Raw genomic sequence first — 24,907 nt, 5'->3', positions numbered from 1 at the left:
ATGATGCTATTCATCACCATTTTCTAAATTATAGTTAACTAACTTATTAAACTTTTAAAAATGTTATGATTTCATACCATTCTGTACACATTTAATTTGTACTCTTCATTTTGCTGAAAAATCTCAAACCTATCATTCAAACTGTTTCATATCAAGCAATAATTAGTCTAATGAGACGTGAGCAAGCAAGTTTCTATCAAAACATTCGCTAAATTATTTGTTTAAATATTGAGATTTTGCAAATTGGACGGAGTTGGGATCGAGTCCTGAACCTGCCAAAGATAAAGAAATTCCTCCTAGATTGATTTCTAATTTTTGAAGAGCTGAACTCATTAATATTGTTTTTCAAAATACACATTTTTTATTTATAATGTTTTCTACTAACTTAAAAAATGTCGATGAAACTATAAAAATAACAAAATACCACGCATCTCCACCAAAACCACAACGCACCATGCTTCTCCACGAACCACAACAAGTTCTCAAATTTCCCCATTTTCACTCTCATCGTTCTCTCCAAGATCTTCGCTCAATTAGCCACGATCTGATCCACTAATGTCCCGTCTGCTCATGTGAGCTCAGTCTGCCTCAAGTCAGTTCTCGAGCACATTTCCACCGGATCAGATCGCGGATCAGTCGCGTGCGTCTTCTTCGTCGTCGCGGATCGTTCACCGTGTGTCAGAGTAATATTAGTGGGGGTGGGTGGAAGTGGACTTTGGGGAATATTGTGTTGCTGAGTATCCAGCTGATTTACTTAACGAGTGGATTCTACCTGCCCTGGCTGGCGTCGGTTTCTCACACCTTTTTGTTTTGCAATGTTTACGATAGTTTTTGCGACGTTGGGTGGAAGTGGCGGTTGGCGGAGGCGTCGCGACGCTTCTTAAACTGAAAATATACGAAGCTTTTTTTCTTTTATTAACTAATGATATTTTGAACTTGTAATTTTATGATGTTTCAACTATTTTAATTTTTTTTAAATTATTGAGATTTTTCAACGGTTTTGAAGTTTTGACTGTTTTCAGCTTACGGGATGGCCCCTGTCATGGAGGCATAGTTGAGGAAGAATAAAACAAGACAGTCCAACCGTTAGTCATCTCTTCAACGAGCGTTGGGAACCCCAAGTGTTTCCACTGGTTAAGCCGAGTTTATTTTGCTTTGTTGTGAATTATTCAGAGTAATGGTCTAATTTTGGGAAATGCCGCACATAGTCCTCTACAGCCCCAAACAGTGCCAGCCAGAGAAGGAGAAGGTGTTGACGCACTCGCGGCGCCGTCCAACAAGTGTGGCACTGCTCAAGGGTTCAATTTCTTGTTCAACAGCCGATTGTTTGACAATTGTTAAAATTTAAAATTACTTTGATAAATTAAAACCATTTTTTTTATTTTTATTCAAAAAATAAACATATATGTTTCAAACTTTTTTTTTATCAAAAGTCGTAGTTTTCAACAGTATTTCAACTGTACTTTATATCTTGTCCAAGCCATTGTTAAATTAAAAAATCATTTTATGTACATATGAGTTTGAAAAACTAATCCAAAATTCCACCAAATCGACAGCAGGTTTTTTTTTCAAATATGGAATTTTATCATCTCTTTAGACAGTTATTTATGAGTCATTCCTTGTCAACTGTGTACACTTTTGGACTCAACCTTCACCGATTTGGACCAAACTTGGAGGGAACGTTCATCTATCGATAGATAACAGAAATCCCAAGTTTGGTGCTGATAGGAATATCCCTCTATTTTTGGCACCGCCCTCTTTTTTGACGATTTTCTGTAAAACTTTTTTTTCTTTTAATCATAACTATCTAAGCAAAAGACTTTCTACAGGTTGCATTTTATAGAAAATTGTTAAAGGAGTTCGATAAAAATTAAATTTTAACCCTTAAGTGCCCCCGTATTTTATATTGTAACGTTTAAAGTATTAAAAATCAGTTTTGACCAACTCCTTTTGTTTTTATTTTTTTTTTTTTATCACCATCGTGTTTCCCGGACAATTTTACATAACAGCGATTTTACTGAAAAAAAGTGATCAGCACTCTGTCCTATGAATTCAAATCCGAAATATATTTCTCACATATAAAAACCGATTTATGTCGGATTCATCCCTTTTTGTTGAAAAGCACACCATGTCAAACTTTTTTCAGTAAAATCGCTGTATCTCGTCAATAGTTCACTTAAGTTTGAGGTTCACATTGAGTTTTATGTAAAATTGTCCGGGGAACACGATGGAGATAAAATAAAAAAAAAATATAAGGAATTGGTCAAAACTGAATTTTAATACTTAAAACGTTACAATATAATATACGGGGGCACTTAAGGGTTAAAATTTATTTTTTATCGAATTCCTTGGACAATTTTCTATAAAATGCAACCTCTAGAAAGTCTTTTGCTCAAATAGTTGCAAAGTTATGATTAAAAGAAAAAAAAGTTTTTTAGAAAATCGTCAAAAAAGAGGGCGGTGCCAAAAATAGAGGGATGGTCCAATCAGCACCAAACTTGGGATTTCTGTTAACTATCGATAGATGAACGTTCCCTTCAAGTTTGGTCCAAATCGGTGAAGGTCGAGTCCAAAAGTGTACCCAGTTGACCTGGAATGACCCTTATATGTACAACCTTTCTGAACTTGACGTTTATTCCACAAAAAAGACGCGATTTTAGAACTTTGGAGCGACCAAACCAAATTCGTTCGTTTTTCGTTGTAATACCACTTTTCCAGTCTGAATAGGGTCCTAAAGCCATATGTTAATTGTTATGTACAGCGGTAAAAAATACGATTAAAAACCATTTGTGATCGTTTTTTTTTAATTTTAATGCAAAAAAATGACAAGGCAACATTTTTTCGATGGATCAACTATAGTCCCTTTGGGACAAGCTGTCAAGTAGGACAATTTCTGTCGACAAGGGCCACGAATTTTTTTTTTAATTGATTTTAAAAATTCATTTTAAATCCTTTGCGGTCCTACAAAGGGTCATGGTACTCAGAAAAATAAGCGTTATCTTTGTGAACAATAATATCACAAATTTAGGCTTAATTTTAGGACCCTATTGAGGTAATATTACATAATAAAAGAGTTAGTATTAAATGTTCCTTTTTACACCTTCTAAATTTTCACTGTGTTTACTGTGTAGAAAAGATTTTCTGACTGATTTGGTCAGTCTTGTGCAAACTTGTAGGACTATTCAGAAAAATATAGTTTTTTTATGACAAAATTTACCCTCTTTGATTTGTTTATTTTTTTTATAAATATATTTTAGTAGACGAAAAGTGTCAACTTTTGTAATGATTTTTGCTCACAAATTCAAAAAATCAATTTTAAGATTTAAATTGAATGTAAAATGTGTGTACCCCTCTGAGTTAGATAAATTTTTAGCTTAAATAATTAAACAAAATTGTAAATATAGAGAACTGCTCTAATTTAGCTTTCGATGAATATGTATCATGTTTTTTTTCACATTAAACCCTAACCACTAGCGTGCCCAGTTTTTTGAGGAGGTGGGGCAATAATATGGGCGTTTTGAAAAATACGTCATTTGTGGACACCCCCTGACCAAATTTATAACAAATTTCTTGGTGGGGCAGTTGCCCAACCCTGTGCACGCTCGTGATCTTTACTAAATAATAACAATGTTAAAACACAGCGAAAAATCCGATTGTAAAATCACATGCGAAAGTATGCACATCACCTTTGTGAAAAGACACTTAATATAACACACTGCAAGTACAATTTTTGTACACACAAGAAAAATAAGTGGCAGCCGACGGGATTCAAATCCAGCACCAACGATAACGACTGGCGCCTTAGCCCGCTCGGTCACCAGACCGATGAAGAATGAAACGGATAAACGCATATATGAGCTCTTTTAAGATGTAATTTTACATAAATTTAGACTGAAGAAGCGCCATTACACCAAAATAGTGGTTAAATTATACATTTTCAGAGGTAAAATTACACATTTTTTCTGACATAAAAGTTGTACCCCTTCCCAGATGTAATATTACCATGATTTTTTTTTATCTGTGTCTTCCATACCGATGTCCTACATATTTCAGAGTGTAATATTACATTAAGTTTCATAAATTTTGCATTTTTGTACGCGTAGCTGGATTACTACTTCATTTGCTGTGAATATATGTTAAGCTATTACAAATTTATCACTCTTCAAGATAAAAATCTGCAATGTCTATCGTAAATTATTGGAACATAACAAAAAACAAAACGTTTCAGAACACGCAGTCGCTGAACAATAAACAAAATTTGTGAAAAATGGCACCCATAGCCCAGAAAAACAAATGTAACAAGATGCACCTCGTACATCATCCCCAGCTGGATGCAGTATGTCAAACGGAAGTCAAAAGATTTTTTTTTTCGCGCACCACAATTCGAAACGTATCGTCAAATTTGTTCCTGACCCTGGATCTGTCACAGTGCATGTTTCATGTCACCGGGACATTTCAGATTTGTTTTGGGTGGTTTTCTTTTTCACAACAAATTTTGGACAATCTGATCTCGTTTTTTCACGCAAGCCAGCGCACTGCTTGTTAAACGGTCTATGAGATCAGCAGCGCTATTTTTAAGCTTAATTCGTGCCACTCAATGAATCGACGAGCCACTTTACGGAACGAAGCGGGAAATTATCCGGATCGGGAAAGCATTAGCAGCACCCATAGTGCTTACTAGGTGCGGCCACTTAGCGCCATCGTCGTTGTCGGGGATCATTTCCTACGGTGAGAAACATCTCTCCGATTACTTTGGCAGCCAATTGGCCTACTTTGAAGTTATCCCTTGGCATGCCAAGGTTAATCGAATAGTTGTTAAAAGTGATTAAACTAATCAGCACATTTTGTTGTTATTTCCCTAAAGTACCGATTCCACCTGGCAAGGTTGCCAGATTTGGAATATGTATGGTTCCTTGAAGATAACTTAAAAATGTCTTCTGAAAAGTCATATAAATTTTACATAACTGCCCAAAACATTATACAGGGTTGCCAACTATTTTTTTTTATTAGAGAAAAGTTTTCAATTGACTTCAAACACTGAATCCGTTGGTTTTTGTTGCAACCTGAGTGTACTTCAAATTAGTGAGCACTAAAATAAACAAGCTCCACGCGAAGTCGTTACAGCCGAACATGTGGTTACATCAATGGAATTCTTCGCGGGGTCGTTTCGCGAGATCATCATCCATCATCAAGCTGTTTGGGCCACATTCTCTGCAGAGGGGAAGGATTCTTTTAGCCAATTTGCCTGATTTTCACTGGAAAACCCAAAGTGTATCTAATTAAAAGCAGATATACGGTTTCTCAAGCCACTTGCAGTGTGTGTGTGTGTGTGTTTTTTTTTTTGTTTATAAATTCCCGCGATTTTTTTTTTTTGTATGAATCAGAGGTTCTAGACTGGCACAGACAGTCGAAGTAACATTATATAGTGGTTATGTGAAGCTTGAATTAGTACCCCCTTAGCAGCACCGTGGTATCTCACCTTGGATGCTTGCAAGTGAAGAGGGAAAATGCTCTGGTTTTCGTTCACGCTAACGGAAAAGGGCGATTGAATTTGGATATACTGGCTGATTTTAGTAAATGAATTGAAATTTAATTTAGATTTCTAGGTTTAAAAGATGTTTGGTCATTTATGGCCAAATCTATACAATTTCATTCCTTTTTTTATTAGACTCAAACATTTTTTCCAATTACCGAAGAAGCCATTTTGTGTCATTGGTTCACGCATACAAGGCTCCATGAAATTTTGGCAGCTGTCCATACAAAAACAGTACGTTAACATTCGAAAATCTGTATCTTCTGGAGTAATTTTCTGATCGATTTGGTTTCTTCGGCAAAGTTGTAGGTATTCATAAGATTTTTTTTAATATAAGCACACACTGCACATAAATGTCCCATACGCAAAAACAGCAAACTGAGAAAAACGCAGGGTGAATTTGTCCCACACACAAGGCTACGTGTTAAGTTTTCACGAAAAAACTGGATTTCCCCAAGATTTCTAGAACAAAGTACTGGATGTAATAGGCTCTTTTGAAAGAGCACACGATTTTAAACCAAACTGCATCAGTAACTCAAAAGTGATGAAAATGCATATGGGCAGCACAGATTTTTTCCGATTTTTCAACTACTTTTTTTTACAAAATAAAAACTATTTATCAAAACCTGTTTTTTATTGTTTGATACATTCTAGGGGGCAAAAATCCACAACTTCTGAGCTATAGAAAAGTACGAAACACATTTTTCCAAAGAGTTATGATTTTTTAAACGTTTTTTTAGAGGATACTTTTGAATGTTTTACGCCCTTGGTTTCTTGGTACCGTAAAACGGGGTGACTTTCATAGCTTTGATAGATTTTTCCGCAAAATGAAGAGTACAATTAAGATACGTACGGAATTGTTTAGAATCATACTGACCGTGGTAGAAAAGTGTTCAAAGTACCTCAAAAAGAACTTTTCATAAAATTTTGAAAAGTTTAAAAAGTTAGTTTACTATAGTTAAGAAAATGTCGATGAAAGTCATTATTTTTAACTTCTCAAAGTGTCATGATTTTTTCAATGAACGCGATTTTGAATCGGAAAACGGAATGCATTTTCGGATTCTTTGGACAATTTTCTACTAGGAGAAGGTTAAATAAGTTTGTAAATAATAAATAATATGTGTTTTTGAAACACAATTTTAAAAAAAATCTCCAAATTTATAGGCAATTTTAGTTGAACAAATTTCATGTAAAATGTGAAAATTTGTGATTTGTGCTTTGAATTCAGTTTTGAATGCAATATAAATCGATAATTTCATAAACAAAACTAGTTTTAACCAATTTCAGGCAAAATTTCAACATTTTAACAATTTTACCTAAAATTTGTTTGTATTTTGTTAAAAAGCTTATAAACTTAGTTAACTAAATACAAACATTGTTTTTTTTTCTTAAAAACTTTATCAGCTACTTAAGTAATGGTACATTTATCGAACAAATAAAGTTTGAACATCTAAAATATGATTTCAACAAGAAACACTATGACTATCAAAGTCACCCCGGAATTTAATTTAAGAATTTTTAACGTAACTATTTTTCTAAACACTATTGAAAAAACTTTTTTTCAAAAAAGTGCATGGACTTTGTGTGGCCTAACCCAGTACATGTTTTAAAACCCGATTTAATATCACCAGAGGTGAAATAGAGCCTTTCTTACAAAATGATGAAACTCCGAGAAATATATTGGTGCTATTATTTTTTCAAAAACATAATCATACCATCCAGTGAGAATTTTACCTAAAGCTTCGAATCTTTTAAGGCTAAACCTCAAATGCCATTTTTTTGTCGCAAGACATTTGAATTTAATTAAGAAAAACATATTGGATTGACATTATTTGAAAAAAATAACGGTTACTCAGTCTATAATGTTAGTCTATGATTAACTTAAAAAAAATATATATCGCTATTGCACTTTGTCGATCAGTTATGAGAAGCCAGAAAGAACACTTTCACGCGCACCGTAAAACGCGCAAGCGTAAAAGCGCTGGCGATGAAGCTTCGACTTGACGACTTGTCGAGCGAGAATGGGCTGGGACTTTGAATTTGATGTTCAGTATATGATTTTGTATAAATCCAAAAATTTAATAGGAATAAATAGGGTAAAAATAAGACGAAAAACACTAAAATCGCTATATCTCTGGAAATACATTTTGGAAAAGCTTCAAATTTTGGGCCCAAACAGTTTATGGCGCATGTTTTCGAATGGCTTTTTGTTTGAAACTGAATTCTTTAAATTTGATAGTGTTATCTGTAAAATAGTCCAAAAAATACCTCTAAAAATGGCTTTGACCACATTTACTGGTCGAAAATTGTGAATCGAAAAATAAAATGTTCGTCTCCGACCCCACGGCTACAAATCTGGCTTTTAAAAATTGTGGGTTTTACGAGCGGTTTTCCAGTGATGGAAGACACAAATTTTTAAGAGCGGATACAGACATCGGCCATGTATTTCAGAAAAAGAGCTCTCAAAAATCAGACTTTGAGTTCCGGGTTTCGGGCGAAAATTCAATCGAAAGAGCGCATCTAAACCTTCAATTTAGTAATAGGATTTTTTCCTGGGACGAATCCTCGCCGTGCACGAATTTTTTTAGATTTCTGAAAAAAGCGTTTTTCCAAAAGCAAACCTTAAACCTTTCTTTTGTAAGAAAGGCAAAAATAATAATCTTGAGAAAAACCATAACTGTTGGAAAATATTCCAAAAACAAATTGAAATCCTATCAATGTCACCCCGGTTTACGGTATCAAAGTTTTTGTTTATTTATTCGAGGAGAGCAAACATTGGTTCACACATTTTTCTTAAAATTTTCTGAACTTTTTTTCAATTTACATTAAATGTCCCATTTGCATTTTAATCACTTTTGAATTATTTATGCAGTTTGGTTCAAAATCGTGTGCTCTTTCAGAAGTTTGTTCTAAAAATCAGAAGGAACACCGTGGGTAAGAAGGGGATTATTATGCAACTTGCATGCACCTCGGAAATTTTTTCTGGAGGTTGTTGGGGGACCATTCTGAGTCAGAAAAACCGATTCCCAAAATATTCTGTCGGTGAAAACTGATTTTATCTCGATTTGAAGTTGAAAAAACCTAATATATCACCTAAAACCTTAATAATACAGACTCTCTGGTTGTCAATATCCAAGGGACCGTCGAGGAAGAGAATCATCAGTTTACAGAACGATGCAAAATGAAGACTCGATTGAAAATATTTTTTTCTTGATACCCAGCTGTGGGAGAGAATCATGGCAACGTCCAGCAAACAAAAACAAACTAATGTCAAACACCCTTCAAAGCATCGTTTCGCAATGAAAAATGTCTATGCAAGCCATGAGAAAGTGAAATTATTGACAACCGGAAAAGATTTCTAAGGCAAACAGAATCCAAGCGACCGTCGAGGAAAAGATCCTTCAAGCAAGAGAAAATATCGAGGAATAAAGACAGTTGAAGTATGCAGATTGAAGGGACTGAAGAATTCTTCGATAGATGGAGCAATATTGATATCGAGAAGATCGACAGCCAGAGAGTCGACTGTACGTCTAAAATCTCGGTCTAACTCTGGACAAAGATGTAAATTTTCATCAAGATATCAATTCTTAGTTCCCAAAATATATTCCTGACACAGTACACCTTAAATCGATCCATTACTTGAGTTCCAGCGCCATCAGGAGGTGTAAAATAGTGTTATTTAAAAAGAAATATTTTCAATTAGCTTTGGTAAATAAAATTCTCTTCAAAACTTCTTCAGGAGTTTGGAAGAGTACTTGAAGAGAGTTTTATCCTACCGCGGTCCAAACTGCTATGCTGTAGCTATCTTGAAGAGCACTTGTAGAACTCCTGGAAAAAAATGTTACTTGGGAACGGTCATGTCGGAATTCAAAAACTAGTGTTGTAGCATTGTTGCAAACAAAATGTAGAACAATTTTGCTGAAAAAAGTATGACATGTTATCCATTTCCTATAAAGTTATGTCTATTTTAGTGGGAAAATTGCTGCCAATTTTCAGAATTCTTCGATATTTAACTAATTCTTGTTATAAACAGCTACTATGATCATACTCAGTAGGATGTAACAAAACTTACATTTTGGCGGTCATTCAGGGGCTGGTTACGGTGATGCCCCGATGAGTTCAAATCCCAAATATTTTTCAGCTCACTGTTTTTGCATTAAAACTACTCTAAAGTGATTAAGAATTTTAAATCCAAGATGGTCGCAAAAATGGCAGTGATGAAATATTGAAAAAAAAAAATGCATTTTTAAATTTAATAGTCAATCAACTATTCAAATATGACTAAAACGGGGTCGCAGAAGTCAAATTTTATGTTAAAAGCAAGAAATAAAAAAAAAGTTCGTGATTCGATTATTCGAAGTCCCATACAAACCTTCGAATGAAACTTGGTTTCAAAATTTTATTTTATTTTTCGAAGAAATAATTTTTTTTACAAATGCTTCATAATAAGTCAATTTTTGAATGGGTTTTAGACAAACTTATAGGAAATGACCTAGTCGAATTTTTATTAAATGGACATTTATTGGCACTACGGAAAACTGTGTTTTTTTTTTCGAAATTAAAATCAAACATTAAGTGGCTATATCTTGTAAACGGTGCACTTTATTAAAGTTTGTGAAAACTGAAGTGAAAAAATAACGATTTAAAAAAGTCCATTTTTTAAAAGTCCGTGTGGTTTTGCTATGGGCAAATGAATGCCTACACCGGTCATATTTATGATCGGATTACAAGAGGAATACCGGTAACTTTGCCGAAAACTTCAAATTGTTGAAAATTTACCAAGGGAGGAATAGAACGACAAATGTTGAGAACCACTGTTGTAGAGTTAGGTAAAATCATCAAAATAAAATTGCCAAAATTGCTAAAAAATTTAAATTTGATCTGTCCGTTCAATCTTTAACTTACCAACAAACATCAATCGAAAAGTTTTGAGAATTTACGCCAGTTCTCAGACACCTTCTATTCAACTTAACGGTGCACATCAAACAGAGCATTTTGCACCAAGATTTTTATGTTATACTTTTTAATATTTTTACAACTACGAGGTCTATCGATATATTTTTTTATTCACCCCCTTAAAATACTACTTACAAAATCATTGAAAAGCAAATCTGATTATATTAACATTCAGAACGATGCAGGATTGAGTCCGTATGTTTGACAATAAATGAACAAGAAGGCAACAACTTCCCATTGCACCTTGAAATTCAGGAAATTTTGTACGATTTTTTACAGGGTTCCGTGACACAGATTCTTCAATAAAAACTCTTGTCATGGTAAAATGGCCTATTCACTATCAACAGTATATTTAATGTGTCGTTCTATGCATAATTGGCCCATGTTGCAAATTAATGTTTATTTTATTAACGTGACGTGAAAGTGGTACAATTATGCGTGGAACGCAAAAATAAAGTGTCAGTGTTAAAAAAAATAGTTAGGAATATCTAAGTTAAGTTTTTTGTACGAACACCTAACGCCATCCCATTCCCATGCCAACCAAAGACGACCGCGTTGACAGCCATGGCAAGACACGACCCAGAGAGACCGGGCCCGTAACGATGCGCTCCAATGACGCTTGTTTTCTAGAGAAAATAAACAAATCGTCGGCCAACACTCACTGCTGGCGCTGGCACGTGTTCGTGTGTGTGTGCGCCGAATCTACAAACTGACAATTTGCAGACGTATCCGCGTCTAATTTCATTCATGTCGGTTCCATTTTTCATTTTTTTTTTTCATTTTGTTTGTACGCCAAAATCGAAAGTGACAGTTTTGGGTGTACGACACCGATTCGCGGGGCCGCCAAAAGACCGATCAGATGTCGCTGCGAGCGTGCTCGGTTTGACAGCTGATTGCGGCGGCTAAACGTTAACGAAAGCGTTTTTGATCTTTTGGCTTTACAACCTGACAAGGTAGTGAAAATGTTTGTTTTTTCGGCCGCTGGTTTTCACGAGCGTCACGTTCCGGCGTGACTTTTATGGGATCCAGCAATAATCACGCACCAACGAGTGGTGATCGCTTGAGTGACCAATATCAACAAGCTTCGATTCATAGAGCTGCTTTGAAGACTGTTTAAAGCGATTTATAGATACATTTTCTTACGGTGATCTTGAATATTGATCTTTCTCGTTAAATCTGGATCGGAAACTCGTGTCGAGCAGTTCAAGCAAAATGTTTACGAACCCAAGGAAATGAACCACGAGAGAGAGGTTAGCACGGTTTCGTTTATTTCGCACGGTCTTTAAGTTTGTTTACACTTTTGTCTCCGCTTCCAACCGCCTCCACTGCCATCTACCGGTCAGAGTTGATACTCCTAAATTGGACCAACAAAAAGTTGTGAAAAACAGTAGAAAATGTGTCCAAATACCCTAATTTCAGAAGGAAAACTCTACACGAAGAAAATTTTCAACTCATCCAGTCCAGTCCAGCTTTCCTTGGTAGGAGGAAACCCAACAAAGTGGCAAATTGGTCATTAGCTCCGACCAAGTGGAGGGTGAAAATTGTGCGGGAAAATGCTTGGAAAGGATACCTCAAACGGCTGCGAGCACTGATATTTCACCCGAGGACCATGGACGCGGTGCGCTTCTCGATAATCGTGAGTATTGACAGGAAATTTGTACAGTAAAATCGGTGTAGCTTGCCAATAGTTCATTTTAGTTTGAGGTATACATTGTTTATTATGTAAAATTGTCCGGGGAACACGAATAAAATATAAGGAATTGGTCAAAACTAAATTTTAATATTTAAAACTTTAAAATATAATATAAGTGGGCATTTAAGGGTTACAATTTTATTTTTATCGAATTCCTTGGACAATTTTCTATAAAATGCAACCTGTAGAAAGTCTTTTGCTCAGATAGTTATGATTAAAAGAAAAAAAAGTTTTTCAGAAAATCGTCAAAAAGAGGGCGCGGTGCCAAAAATAGAGAGATGGTCTAATCAGCACCAAACTTGGGATTTCTGTTAACTATCAATAGATGAACGTTCCCTCCAAGTTTGATCCAAATCGGTGGAGGTCGAGTCCATTAGTGTACTCAGTTGACCCTGAATGACCCATATACAGCCCAGACTCGACTATCCGAAGGCCTTGGCAGAATTTCGCTTCGGATAATCGAAACTTCGAATAATCGAATCACGAAAAAAAAATTCATTGTCTTATTTTTTATAGTTGAGCTTAAGCATGACCCCCAACTACCCTAAAGTGATTTAGAATATTTAAATCCAAGATGGCGACCAAAATGGCATTAGCATTAGCATTAGCATTTGGAGGACGCCCCACCACCGGAAGGCTCCACAACGCTTATCCCACTGTTTGGTCTGGTTGTGTTAGACCCTCATCCGGAACAATAATCCAACACGGGAGATACCATGTCTTCATCTTTTGATGAGTGTGTAATACAGCCCAGGGCATAAGGGGGTCCACGCCGGGTCCAAGCTATCCTCAGGGAAATGAAGGAATGTTAGTAAACACCTATCTAAAGTGCGCAGGGACCCCTACGTCACCTTAGTGGTATAGATGTTTGTAGGGAGGTTTTGGACTCAATGTTAGTAGGAGAGGTAGAACCCTAGGATATACCCCGAAAGGTATTGCGGGCGAATCAAGTAGAGTTATTTTTTTTATTATTAAACTTATACTTGTGATAGTACAGTGTTAAAAATGCATGATTTATATTTTTTTATATTTTAAACCACGGCAGAAACAACGCGACGAAGCCGTACACGATTAAATTGAGTGTCATATTACTAAACCAACCATTTTCTCAGGTAAAAGCAATGCTGATTAATCACAGTTTTATCATGTCTGTTGTTAAACTCATTATATCAACTGTAAGAGTAGAGAGAAGTTTATATTTTCCTTTAAATAATTATATGTTTAAGCGAAATTCGAGGTTGTAAATGATTTAACGCATAATTGATATTTTGATTTTAAACTCTTACAGCGATAAGGAGTAAACATTCATTATTTACTCATTTGTTGTATTTTGAATGTAGGATTTAGATGTTTAATTAAAACGACCGATTCAAAAAGCATACTTAGTTAACATTTATTTTTAGTGTAATGGGATTAATCAGCATATTTAAATTATTTTCTTCAAATAAATACAATAATTAAATTATTATTAGCTGAAAAATATACATACACAACACAATCACTCACTCACTCACACACATTGATGCTTCCTCGATTTGAAGATCAGCAACTTTCAGTTTTTATGCTAATGCTACAACGGGTTTGAAAATTGCGAATAACCTTAAAGAAAGGAACCATTTAGCTGCCAAGATGGCGACCAAAATGGCGGTGATAAAATATTTAAAAAATCATTATTTATTTAATAGGCAATCAAAAATTCACATTTGACTAAAGATGGTCGCATAATTTGAATTAGAAGTTAAAAACAAGAAAATAAAAAACAGAAAAAAACTTTTTTTTGTTATTCAATTACTTGAAATCCCATACAAACCATCGGATAATCGAGTCTGGACTGTAAAAAGATTTTTTCACAAAAATACGAATTTAAAAAAAATGGCTTTTAGCAATATAAAATCGTGCATAAAATTGGTTACATCAAAAATACGATGACACTGATTCAGCCTCCTAAGGTATGGCTGCTTGAAACTGAGTTTTTTTAATGAAAAAAATCGCAATTCTTTGAGACGGTGCCAAAAAAGGGGTTTATTTAGTTTTGCTGAAAAATCGAGATTTTTCAATGTTTTGATAATAAACAGCACCACAATTACATTAAAAAATCCATATTTTGGCAACATGGGTATCAAATGATCGAAATTTTTCTAGAATTTTTGTTGATTCTCGACTTTATCACAAAACTACTATCACAAAAAACTTTTGAAAAAACTCAAAATATTCACAAAACTACGTATTTAAAAAAAATCAATTCTGATAATTGTAGTATGGGTATAAAATGATCGAAAATATTTCAAAGATACCGATTAGAAAAGCATTCTTTTTATTAAAAGCAATCAAAATTTTCACAAAACTACGTATTTCAAAAACAAAATTTTTCTTTGCATCTGCATTTTTTTAAAATGATTGAATCCCGATTATTTGATGCTGATATTGCAAGGGCCTTAATCTTAGAACTTTCGAAAAATACCTACTTTTGTGAACCTCTATGCTGCCCACCATTGAAAAAACGCCTAATATCCACTTTTGGCAAAAACGATATATTAGCACCAGTTGGTAGAGGATGTTCCAACGTATCTTCTGGAACTTGAATTTCACTAAAATAGTGTTAAGACTTGACTGCCGATGCGAAAAACAAAACGGCTAATATGCCACTCTTATGGGAAATTGCCTTGACGGAGATTTTGTGACAAACACTAAAACGCGTTTTTCTTGGAATACTTGATTTGGCATAATAGCCGAATTTTCAATTATGGGCAGTATGGTTTTATATGAACCGTATCTGAATTATTTTTTGACTAGTTTCTGTATACAAAAGGTGTGAAGGGGATACACTCAATGTTTAAATTTTTTATAAGACTTTATAAAAAAAAAGTCTAGATTTATTAAAAATTGAAAAAATGTTGCAAACCCCGATTTAATATCACCAGAGGTGAAGAGTATTTCTTACAAAATGATGAAACTCCGACAAATATATTGGTGCAATTATTTTTTCAGAAACATAATGGTACCACCCATTGAGAATTTGACCTAAAGCTTCGAATCTTTTTAGGCTAAACTTCGAATGCCATTTTTTTAAATTTCAGGGGTACATTATGGATCGCAAGATAATTATATTTAATCTAATCTAATCTAACACAAACGTAGCCAGTCCGATGAAAGCATGCTGGAAAGTCTTGTGATTAGATGACGCCCCAAGCACTTTTCTTGTCATTATTAATAATTGCAGTACATCCGAGAACACCCGAAAATGTAATACAAAAATTAAAGCGGCCAGCCCTACTACGTTGCGTTTACCGCAGAGAGGATTCTGAGAACGGATCACATTTCAGAGAATCTTCAGGGTAGGAAGGATGCGTGGACATACCGTACCAAACGCTCCGATCAATAATTGCATTGTTGTTGTGTAGTGTGTGTGAAGTGTAGTATTTTATATATCATTTACAATTCTAACAATTTATCATTTAACAATTTACCTTCATACCTTGCTGAAATCTTTTAGAATATATCAAAATTAAATAAGAGAGGACGGAAAGTTATAGATAGTACCAGATTATTTAAGATTATTTTATAGTAAAAGATCGCAAAGACGTTTTGAATGTTTGATGAGAAAAACTGACATGGGGCGAGGAGAAGGGGGTCTATTTTAAAGAGATTTTCGTTAGATAGACAAGCAATAAGTAAAAATAAGAGGAAAAATTTTGAAAGAAATATTGAATTAATTCTTTGAAAAGGATACACTGCACAGCTTATGTTTACTTCCATCAGTGACATAGTTTGAGTTGGTTCTTTTTTCTTCCTATTCACTTTTTTTTTTTCTCCGTCCAGCCGCTCATTTCTTTCCTTTTCACTCAATTTTTTAGCAAACCAAAAAACGAGCGTAAACCTGACGGCTGGCCGAGCTCCTGTCAAAGCCCATGCAGCAGCTGCAAAACGAAACATTCCTCCCTGCGGGAATGACAAAAAGCGCGAAGTTGGCCCTCACGTTGCCAACGCACTTTGCTGCAGGCCAGGTACAAAATCAAAACAATGCCGGCCAATGGTTTTGAAAAAAAAGTTCCTTTCTGCATAAACTTGTTTTAAAATTAATGAACTCCAATCACCCGCGGCGAAACGCGATTTTAGCTTTCTTTCGGACACTAAACCTCGTCCGGAGGGTCACAAAAACGGCTCGAAATTACAAAATAATACGGAGCATCAAAAAACCGAACTTCCACCTGGCAGTGCTGCCAACAGCCCCCCGGATCGCAAGATAATTATATTTAATAAAGAAAAACATATTGGATTGACATTACTAGAAAAAACTAAGGGTACTCAGTCTTTAATGCTAGTCTATGATTAACTTAAAAAAATATGTATCGATATTGCACTTTGTCGATCCATTATGAGAAGCCAGAAAGAACACGTTCACGCGCAGCGTAAAACGCGCTAGCGTAAATGTGCTGGCGTTTATGCTTCCACTTGACGACTTGTCGATTTGAAAATACATTTTGGCAAAGCTTCAAATTTTGGGCCCATAAACAGTTTATGGCGCATGTTTTCGAATGGCTTTTTGTTTAAAACTGAATTCTTTTAATTTAATAGTGTTATCTGTAAAATAGTCCTCTAAAAATATCTTTGACCACATTTACTGGTCGAAAATTGTGAATCAAAAAATAAAATGTTCGTCTCCAACCCCACGGCTACAAATCTGAACTATAAAAATTGTGGGTCTTACGAGCGGTTTTCCAATGATGGAAGACACAAATTTTTAAGAGCGGATACAGACTTTGCCCAAGTATTTCAGAAAAAGAGCATTAAAAATCAGGCTTTGAGTTCCGGGTTTCGGGACAAAATTCAAACGAAAGAGCGCATCCTAACCTTCAATTTAGTAATAGGATTTTTTCCTGGGACGAATCCTCGCCGTGCACGATTTTTTTAAGATTTCCGAGAAAAGCGATTTGCCTTCCTCACCTCACTGAGACAAGGCTATAAAATCACTCGAAAAATGAACTTCTTAAATACACATCCTAGATATACCTTCACGTATACCTATCGACTCAGAATCCACACGATTCCACACGATTATCTCAGAACTGACTGAACCGATTTTGGCCGGATCCGCCTTATTCTGTTCGTTTTGGGGTCCCCTAAGACCCTATTAAATTTCATTTTGTTTAGTAAAGTATTTAAAAAGTTATGCCAAGAAAAAGATTTTTGGAGATACAAAAAGGGTGATTTTTTGCATAACCTCAAAAGGCCGGGTCTTTTTGTTTACGTGCGAGAGTCGCGCCAGATGCGAAACGCCCTGTTGCCACATTGCTTCAAATGAGAGTCTGCATGTTTTCTGGAAAAAGTCTGTATCAGGTATATACTTTTTCATAAACTTATTTTCATTATTACTTTGTAAATGTGAGGAAGGCACCACCCACCTAATGGTGGATTAAGAAACGTTTTTCTAAAAGCAAACCTTAAACCTTTCTTTTGTCATATTTAAGGTGTGTTATTTTCAAAAGACGTAGCTTTGTTTAAATTTTGACTACTTTAAAAAAAATGCTATTGCTATCGGAATCTATGAGAAATTCCTGATCATTTGGTACTAATATTACGAAAAAATCAAATCTGAATACTTTTCAAAAATACTTAGTTTTGTTAAAATTTTCAGCATTTCTCACCAACAGTACCCCATTGGACAAAGTTTTTTGCAAATCGAATCAACTTTTTCAGATTTCCTCAGAGTTAGTTACAAATTACCCAAATATGTTTACTGAATTAAAGATTGCTGAGTGTTTAAAATGCCAAGAGAAAATAATAATCCTTGAAACTGCGAAAACGTATCATTGATAATGTTTAGCATTTTTTTGAAAATTAAGCGTAATTTGAATACTTCTGTAAAAAAAGAAATCAAAGTTTCAGTTCAAAGGTTCTTCAAATCTCTGAATTGCTAATGACGGTTTCCACGCGAAATCGACCATAAAAATACGATTTTGAGCCGGACCATTTCCGATCTTAATAAAACATGCTGGATCGTTTGTCCTACTCAAATCAACAACTCCTGTGCACCCAGTTTAGTAATTCACAATGGCATTTGAATTTTAGGAATTCTTTAATTTTTAAATTATTCGTAATTACGTTTTAATTGAAAAAATCATATCTTTTGAAGCAGATGTTCAAAAAATCGATCGAAAGTGTGTTTTAACGAAAATCGTGCACTCTTTTCAATAAAAATATTTCCAAAAGCCGAAACTTTCATTTTCGATCAAAAAACAGCCAAAAATTAAATTTTCTTCGAAAATCAGGCTGAATACACCCTTTGATTCAAATTTTGCCATTACCATTCGAAAGAGCGGACAATTTCCCACTTTTCTTCCATAGACACCAAGTTGGAGCGAAAGCGTTTTCGAGTGGTTTGTAAATAAAAACCTTTTTTCATTTTTTTTTATTTTTTTCCAAAAAACTAAATTACATGTTTTATGGCAAATTTTGTAACAGATCCCATTTTTAAACATAAAATAAAGTTCTGTTTCCGTGTTTTCGAGTTTTTCCTTGACGTGCCAGTTTCAAATACATATAAAAGGAACGAAATAATTGCTAAAGATAACCAAAGGTGCATTTAAAGTAACATTTCCTGAACCACTTTTATTATGGAAAAATGTTTATCTCACTAGTCAGTGTTGTTAATACCTGCAAAATAATTTGTTTTCTTGATTTTTTTTTTTTCAAATTCATCTGGAAACATCAACGTGTTCATAAAAAAAAATTGCAGAATAAACATGCTATTTCATCAATTCTCTGAAAAGTTACAACAATTTTTGTATAGAAAAGCTGCAAATTCTAAAATTCTGTGATATTTATTCCCTTTTTCGTCCTTCTATTACCTAAATTACTTCAGGATGACAAATCAAAAATCCTGTGTTGGATTTTAATTTTATTTTAATTGTTGAAAAAAAAACACGTTGACAAATTATTGAACATCTTACAAAATTCTGCTAAGCGACTTAGGTGTATTGTTGAATTTTTTTTTTGTATTTACGGTATTCCAATACAACAATTTTCTAGGCAAACGGCATGGCCAAACTCTAAGGTGATCGGATCGGCTTCAAATCTTCAGGATTCTCTACCCAAAATAGTTTTATACATAATTTTTGTTAGGTCATTAGAGTGGTTCCTGACACGTCAATGTGTGCTTTAAAATGGTAATTATGGCGATTTAAAAAAAAAACACATATTTCCAAAACCACTACTTGACATTGTTTCAACCAACTTTAGTTATCCGGTTTGTACAAGAAAAGTGACTAATTTGGCTTTCAAGGAAAAATACGCATGAGTTCAGTTTAAACGGCGTTTGACAATGATTATTAAAAAAAATACTCAAAATTGTCATCTTTGAACCGCCCTGACGCGACAGGTATCACCCTAAAAGCCAAAAAATAGTAAAAAACTATTTTGCAGGTATTAACAACACTGACTAGTGAGATAAACATTTTTCCATAACAAAAGTGGTTCAGGAAATGTTACTTTACTGCCCATGTTCGCATAAATGTCCCATATGCAAAAACAGCTAGCTGAGAAAAACGCTAAACAAGTTTGTCCTACACATAAGGCTACGTGTTAAGTTTTCACGAAGAAACTGGATTTCCTCCTAATTTCTAGAACAAAGTATTGGAAGTTATAGGCTCTTTTGAAAGAGCACACGATTTTGAACCAAACTGCATCAATAACTCAAAGTGACGAAAATGCATATGGGTCATTTATGCGTTCATGGGCAGTTTAGTAATTATTTCGTTCCTTTTATATGTATTTGAAACTGGCACGTCAAGGAAAAACTCAAAAACACGGAAGCAGAACTTTATTTTAAGTTTAAAAATGGGATCTGTTACAAAATTTGCCTTAAAACATGTAATTTAGTTTTTGGAAAAAAATAAAAAAAAACGAAAAAAGGTTTTTATTTACAAACCACTTGAAAACGCTTTCGCTCCAACTTGGTGTCTATGGAAGAAAAGTAGGAAATTGTCCGCTCTTTCGAATGGTAATGGCAAAATTTGAATCTAAGGGTGTATTCAGCCTGATTTTCGAAGAAAATTTAATTTTTGGCTGTTTTTTGATCGAAAATGAAAGTTTCGGCTTTTGGAAATATTTTCATTGAAAAGAGCGCACGATTTTCGTTAAAACACACTTTCGATCGATTTTTTGAACATCTGCTTCGAAAGATATGATTTTTTCAATTTAAAAGTAATTACCAATAATTTAAAAATTGAAGAATTCCTAAAATTCAAATGCCATTGTGAATTACTAAACTGAGTGCACAGGAGTTGTTGATTTGAGTAGGACAAACGATCCAGCATGTTTTATTAAGATCGGAGATGGTCCGGATTTTGAGTGGTCGATTTCGCGTGGAAACCGTCTAATGTAACATCCTGGAGCAGAACTGTTAAATTCTAATAAATACTAATTGAATTGAAAAAAAACTAAGATTGTCAAAATCTCTTTTTTGTATTAAAAGGTAACAAAAAGCGTTTTTTTAGTGTATTTCTTAGTTTGCTGATTATAACTTACAACTTTGTCGAAGACACCAAATCGAATATTTTGAACTTTTGTATGACCAGCCCCCAAAATCGTATGTATGCAAAAAAGTGAACAAATTTAGAATAAGCAAATTATCTCCCATTCCAGGAAAACGAGATGAAATGGGAGGACGAGTACCGGATGTACTACGCGGACGGCGAAGCCGTCGAATCCGGCCACGCGCTGAACGGCTCTCCGTCCACATCCCGCTACCGGCTGAGCATTTCGAGCGAGAGTGACGTCGCGGGGGTGGAGATATCCTCGCCAAATCAGCAGCCCCACGACCTGTGCTCCGGTAGCCGCGAGGGTCAGGACGAAATCTGGGCCTACTCGGAGATCGAAGCTGCACTGAAGGAACTGCCGGACGCGGACCGGATCGGCGAGCTGCTCGACAGTTTGGTGCCGGTGGGCGATGTTTTGGTGGACTATGGGTTTGCGCTCGATAGTACGCTGCTGCTGGCCGTTTGGGCGAGCAAACACGACATGTTGGGGAAGATGGTGAAGGGGTTGGGGGTGGACGTGAATGCGAGTGACTGCTGGGGTCGAACGGCGCTGCATTTGGCGTGCTATATTGGGGATTACCGGGCGGTTGAGCTGCTGCTGCAAGCTGGTGCTAGGGCCCAGTGCTGGGATAAGCAGAGGAAGGCAACTCCGCTGCACTGTGCGGCGAGGTAGGTTGGGGAGGTCGTCGTTTTGACGTGCACTTAAGGTGGTTTGTTTTTCAGCTGCGGAAGTGTCGAGTGCATTGGCTTGCTACTGGCGAAGGGCGCGGACATCAACGCCGGCATCGAGAAACATTCCCCGCTGCACTACGCCGTCCAGCGGAACAGCAAACGGTGCGTCGAATATCTGCTCAAGAACGGTGCCAACCCGAACACTCCCCAGGTGTACACGCAGACGCCGTTGCACGTGGCGGCCTCGAACGGGTTCGTCGAGTGCATGGACTTGCTGCTGAACAACGGTGCGGACGCACGATCGCAGTACGGCCAGAAGAAGATCACTTCGTTACATCTGGCTGCGTCCGAGAACTACCTGGAGTGTGTGAAGTTGTTGTTGAACGCTGGAGCGGACATCGACGCCCGCAACAAGGACCAGCAGACGCCACTTCATCTGGCCTGTCTGTCCCAGTGTCACGAAACGGTCACCTACTTGATCAGCAAGAACGCTGACGTCCACGCGGTCTACCGAGATGGGAGAACCGCTCTGCACGCGTCCATCGTCAAAGAGTCCCGCTTCTGGGACACCACTCTGAGTCTGCTGAAGGCCAAGGTGGACGTCAACCGGGCGGACAACTTTGGCTACACCCCGCTCCACATCGCGGCCCTCAACGAGTTCAGCAGCTGCGTCTTCCTGCTGATCGAGTACGGCGCGGACATCACCGCTCGAACCAACGGCGGAGTGTCCGCCCTGTCCTTCATCATCCGACGAACCCCGGAAATCATCCCCAAGTACATCGACAAGCTGGACACCGCCATCAGCGTCAACAGCATCCACGAGATCGGCGACGTCGACTGCGAGATCCGGCTCGACTTTCGGCTTCTCGTGCCGAACAACGATCGCGGCGAAACCGAACTCCTGCTCGCCTTCATCGAGGTCGGCCAACGGCGCATCCTGAAGCACCCACTGTGCGAAACGTTCCTCCTTCTAAAGTGGCGTCGCATCCGCAAGTTCTTCCTGTTCAGCCTGTTCTTCCACGGCCTGTTTGTGCTGCTCTTCACCGCGTACGTCCTCGGCGTGTACGTCAAGGACTGCCGGACGCTGTCTTGCCGCACGGCGCCGTACATTCCCGTCCTCGGCTACAGCGTCATCTTCCAGAATCTGACCCTGATGACGAAGGAGATATTCCAGATGATGCACGGGTTCGTGGGGTACGTGCGCTACTGGGAGAACTGGCTGCAGTGGAGCATCGTCGTCGGGGTGTTTCTGTGCACGGTGAGAATTTCCCTTATCCTCTTTAAAAAAGTGCACATGGTAAAATTCCCTAATCCTTTCCAGCAAAACCCGACGGCCGAAATCAGCACCGTGCCCATCTGGCAGCATCACGTGGCGGCGATCGTCATCTTCCTGGCCTGGCTCGAGCTGATGATGCTCGTCGGACGCTTCCCGGTGTTCGGTCTGTACGTGCAGATGTTCACCACTGTGGCCGTCAACTTTTCCAAGTTCCTGATGGCGTACTGCTGCCTGCTGATTGCGTTTGGTCTGAGCTTTTGCGTACTTTTCCCAAACTACATCGCGTTCAAGCAGATCCTCCGCGGGCTGCTCAAGACGATCGTGATGATGGCCGGTGAGCTGGAGTTTGAAGATATCTTCTACGGGGGAAGCATACAGATTCAGTACCCGGGAACCGCCCACGGCATGTTCCTGGCGTTCGTCCTGCTGGTTACGGTCATTCTGACGAATCTGCTCGTCGGTCTAGCCGTCAGTGACATCCAGGGACTGCAGCAATCTGCCGGATTGGATCGACTCTCGAGGCAAGCCGAGCTGATATCACGGCTGGAGAGCCTCATGTTCTCGAAGCTGCTGCGGAAGGCTCCGATTCGGCTGTGGGCGATATTCCAGAAGATCGCCCTTCTAAAGACTTCGCGCTTTCGGTTGCACTTTCGCGTCAAGCCGAATGATCCTCGGGAGAAAAGGGTAAACTCATCCGATCCCAAAAAAAACCTTCACCACTCAAAAACCATTCTTTCCCCCGCAGATCCCCAAGGAACTGATCACCTCGATCTACAAGCTGGTGGCGGAACGCCGCGAGCGGAACCAATCGATGAAGCGCAAACGCACCCACCGGAACATGCAAACGTTCCGCGAGCTGCTCGAGGAGGACGCGGCGGCGATGGTGACGCTGCGGAGGCAACGCTTCAAGAATCGCACCAGCAACAAGAACCGAACCGTGTCGGAGAGTCCGTATCTGGCCTCCGGGGTCGGTGGAAGGTCCGTGCATGGATCGTCGACGTCGCATCAGTTGAAGGCCCTTGAAGAGGGGCAGAAGTTGATACTGATGAAGCTGGCCGAGCTCGGCAAGGAGGTGGACAGTTTGAGGGCGAAAGTGAAGACCGGTTGAAGGGTTGGGCTTGCATGAATGGAATTTAGTTAATGTTGAAGTATCAATAATTGTTAAAGCATAATAAATAAAAAAAAGATTCCTTCTTTATTTATTACTCAACAGCGCGTGCGCGTTTAAAATCCCACAAATTTAAATATTTAAAATTTATTGAAAAGCCACATTAAAAAAAAACAAATTCTGTAACTCTTAAATTCCCAGATTACCAAATTTCCTAATTCCTAAATCCTTAATTTCCTAAATTCTTAAATTCTTAAATTCTTAAATTCTTAAATTCTTAAATTCTTAAATTCTTAAATTCTTAAATTCTTAAATTCTTAAATTCTTAAATTCTTAAATTCTTAAATTCTTAAATTCTTAAATTCTTAAATTCTTAAATTCTTAAATTCTTAAATTCTTAAATTCTTAAATTCTTAAATTCTTAAATTCTTAAATTCTTAAATTCTTAAATTCTTAAATTCTTAAATTCTTAAATTCTTAAATTCTTAAATTCTTAAATTCTTAAATTCTTAAATTCTTAAATTCTTAAATTCTTAAATTCTTAAATTCTTAAATTCTTAAATTCTTAAATTCTTAAATTCTTAAATTCTTAAATTCTTAAATTCTTAAATTCTTAAATTCTTAAATTCTTAAATTCTTAAATTCTTAAATTCTTAAATTCTTAAATTCTTAAATTCTTAAATTCTTAAATTCTGAAATTCTTAAATTCTGAAATTTATACATTCTTAAATTTTTAAATTCTTAAATTCTTAAATTCTTAAATTCTTAAATTCTTAAATTCTTAAATTCTTAAATTCTTAAATTCTTAAATTCTTAAATTCTTAAATTCTTAAATTCTTAAATTCTTAAATTCTGAAATTCTTAAATTCTGAAATTTATACATTCTTAAATTTTTAAATTCTTAAATTCTTAAATTCTTAAATTCTTAAATTCTTAAATTCTTAAATTCTTAAATTCTTAAATTCTTAAATTCTTAAATTCTTAAATTCTTAAATTCTTAAATTCTTAAATTCTTAAATTCTTAAATTCTTAAATTCTTAAATTCTTAAATTCTTAAATTCTTAAATTCTTAAATTCTTAAATTCTTAAATTCTTAAATTCTTAAATTCTTAAATTCTTAAATTCTTAAATT

The 24,907-nt window shown here is 36.4% G+C and overlaps 2 protein-coding genes across 4 annotated transcripts in view; one reads left to right on the top strand and one right to left on the bottom strand.

Annotated features, from left to right (window-relative positions):
* Window positions 1-24,907, bottom strand: part of LOC120413715 (ubiquinone biosynthesis monooxygenase COQ6, mitochondrial) — a 44,158-nt gene that overhangs the window by 11,034 nt on the left and 8,217 nt on the right. The gene's annotated exons all lie outside the window — the stretch shown is intronic.
* Window positions 603-23,794, top strand: LOC120413714 (transient receptor potential channel pyrexia). Of its 3 annotated transcripts, XM_039574637.2 has the most exons (6): window positions 605-786; window positions 11,909-12,125; window positions 20,826-21,388; window positions 21,443-22,649; window positions 22,713-23,351; window positions 23,413-23,794. In XM_039574637.2, the coding sequence occupies exons 2-6, from the start codon at window positions 12,099-12,101 to the stop codon at window positions 23,773-23,775; spliced, it is 2,799 nt and encodes a 932-aa protein (XP_039430571.1). In that variant the 5' UTR covers window positions 605-786; window positions 11,909-12,098; the 3' UTR covers window positions 23,776-23,794. The 3 variants fall into 3 exon arrangements, with proteins under 3 accessions (XP_039430569.1, XP_039430571.1, XP_039430570.1); XM_039574635.2 differs by having other exon boundaries at window positions 603-786; window positions 21,443-23,351; XM_039574636.2 differs by lacking the exon at window positions 605-786 and having other exon boundaries at window positions 10,620-12,125; window positions 21,443-23,351.

This window comes from Culex pipiens, chromosome 1 (assembly GCF_016801865.2).
Source record: "Culex pipiens pallens isolate TS chromosome 1, TS_CPP_V2, whole genome shotgun sequence".
Classification (NCBI taxonomy): domain Eukaryota; kingdom Metazoa; phylum Arthropoda; class Insecta; order Diptera; family Culicidae; genus Culex; species Culex pipiens.
The sequence above is the reverse complement of the archived record's forward strand: the minus strand, read 5'-3'. Positions and strand labels throughout refer to the sequence as shown.

What these genes read in the sequence shown, in the direction of transcription:
- LOC120413714 (XM_039574635.2), top strand. Translation starts at nt 12,099, where the DNA reads ATGGACGCGGTGCGCTTCTCGATAATC. An exon ending in CGGTGCGCTTCTCGATAATC is followed by an intron (nt 12,126 to 20,825) that starts GTGAGTATTGAC and finishes CTCCCATTCCAG; the next exon opens with GAAAACGAGATGAAATGGGA. An exon ending in ATGATCCTCGGGAGAAAAGG is followed by an intron (nt 23,352 to 23,412) that starts GTAAACTCATCC and finishes TTTCCCCCGCAG; the next exon opens with ATCCCCAAGGAACTGATCAC.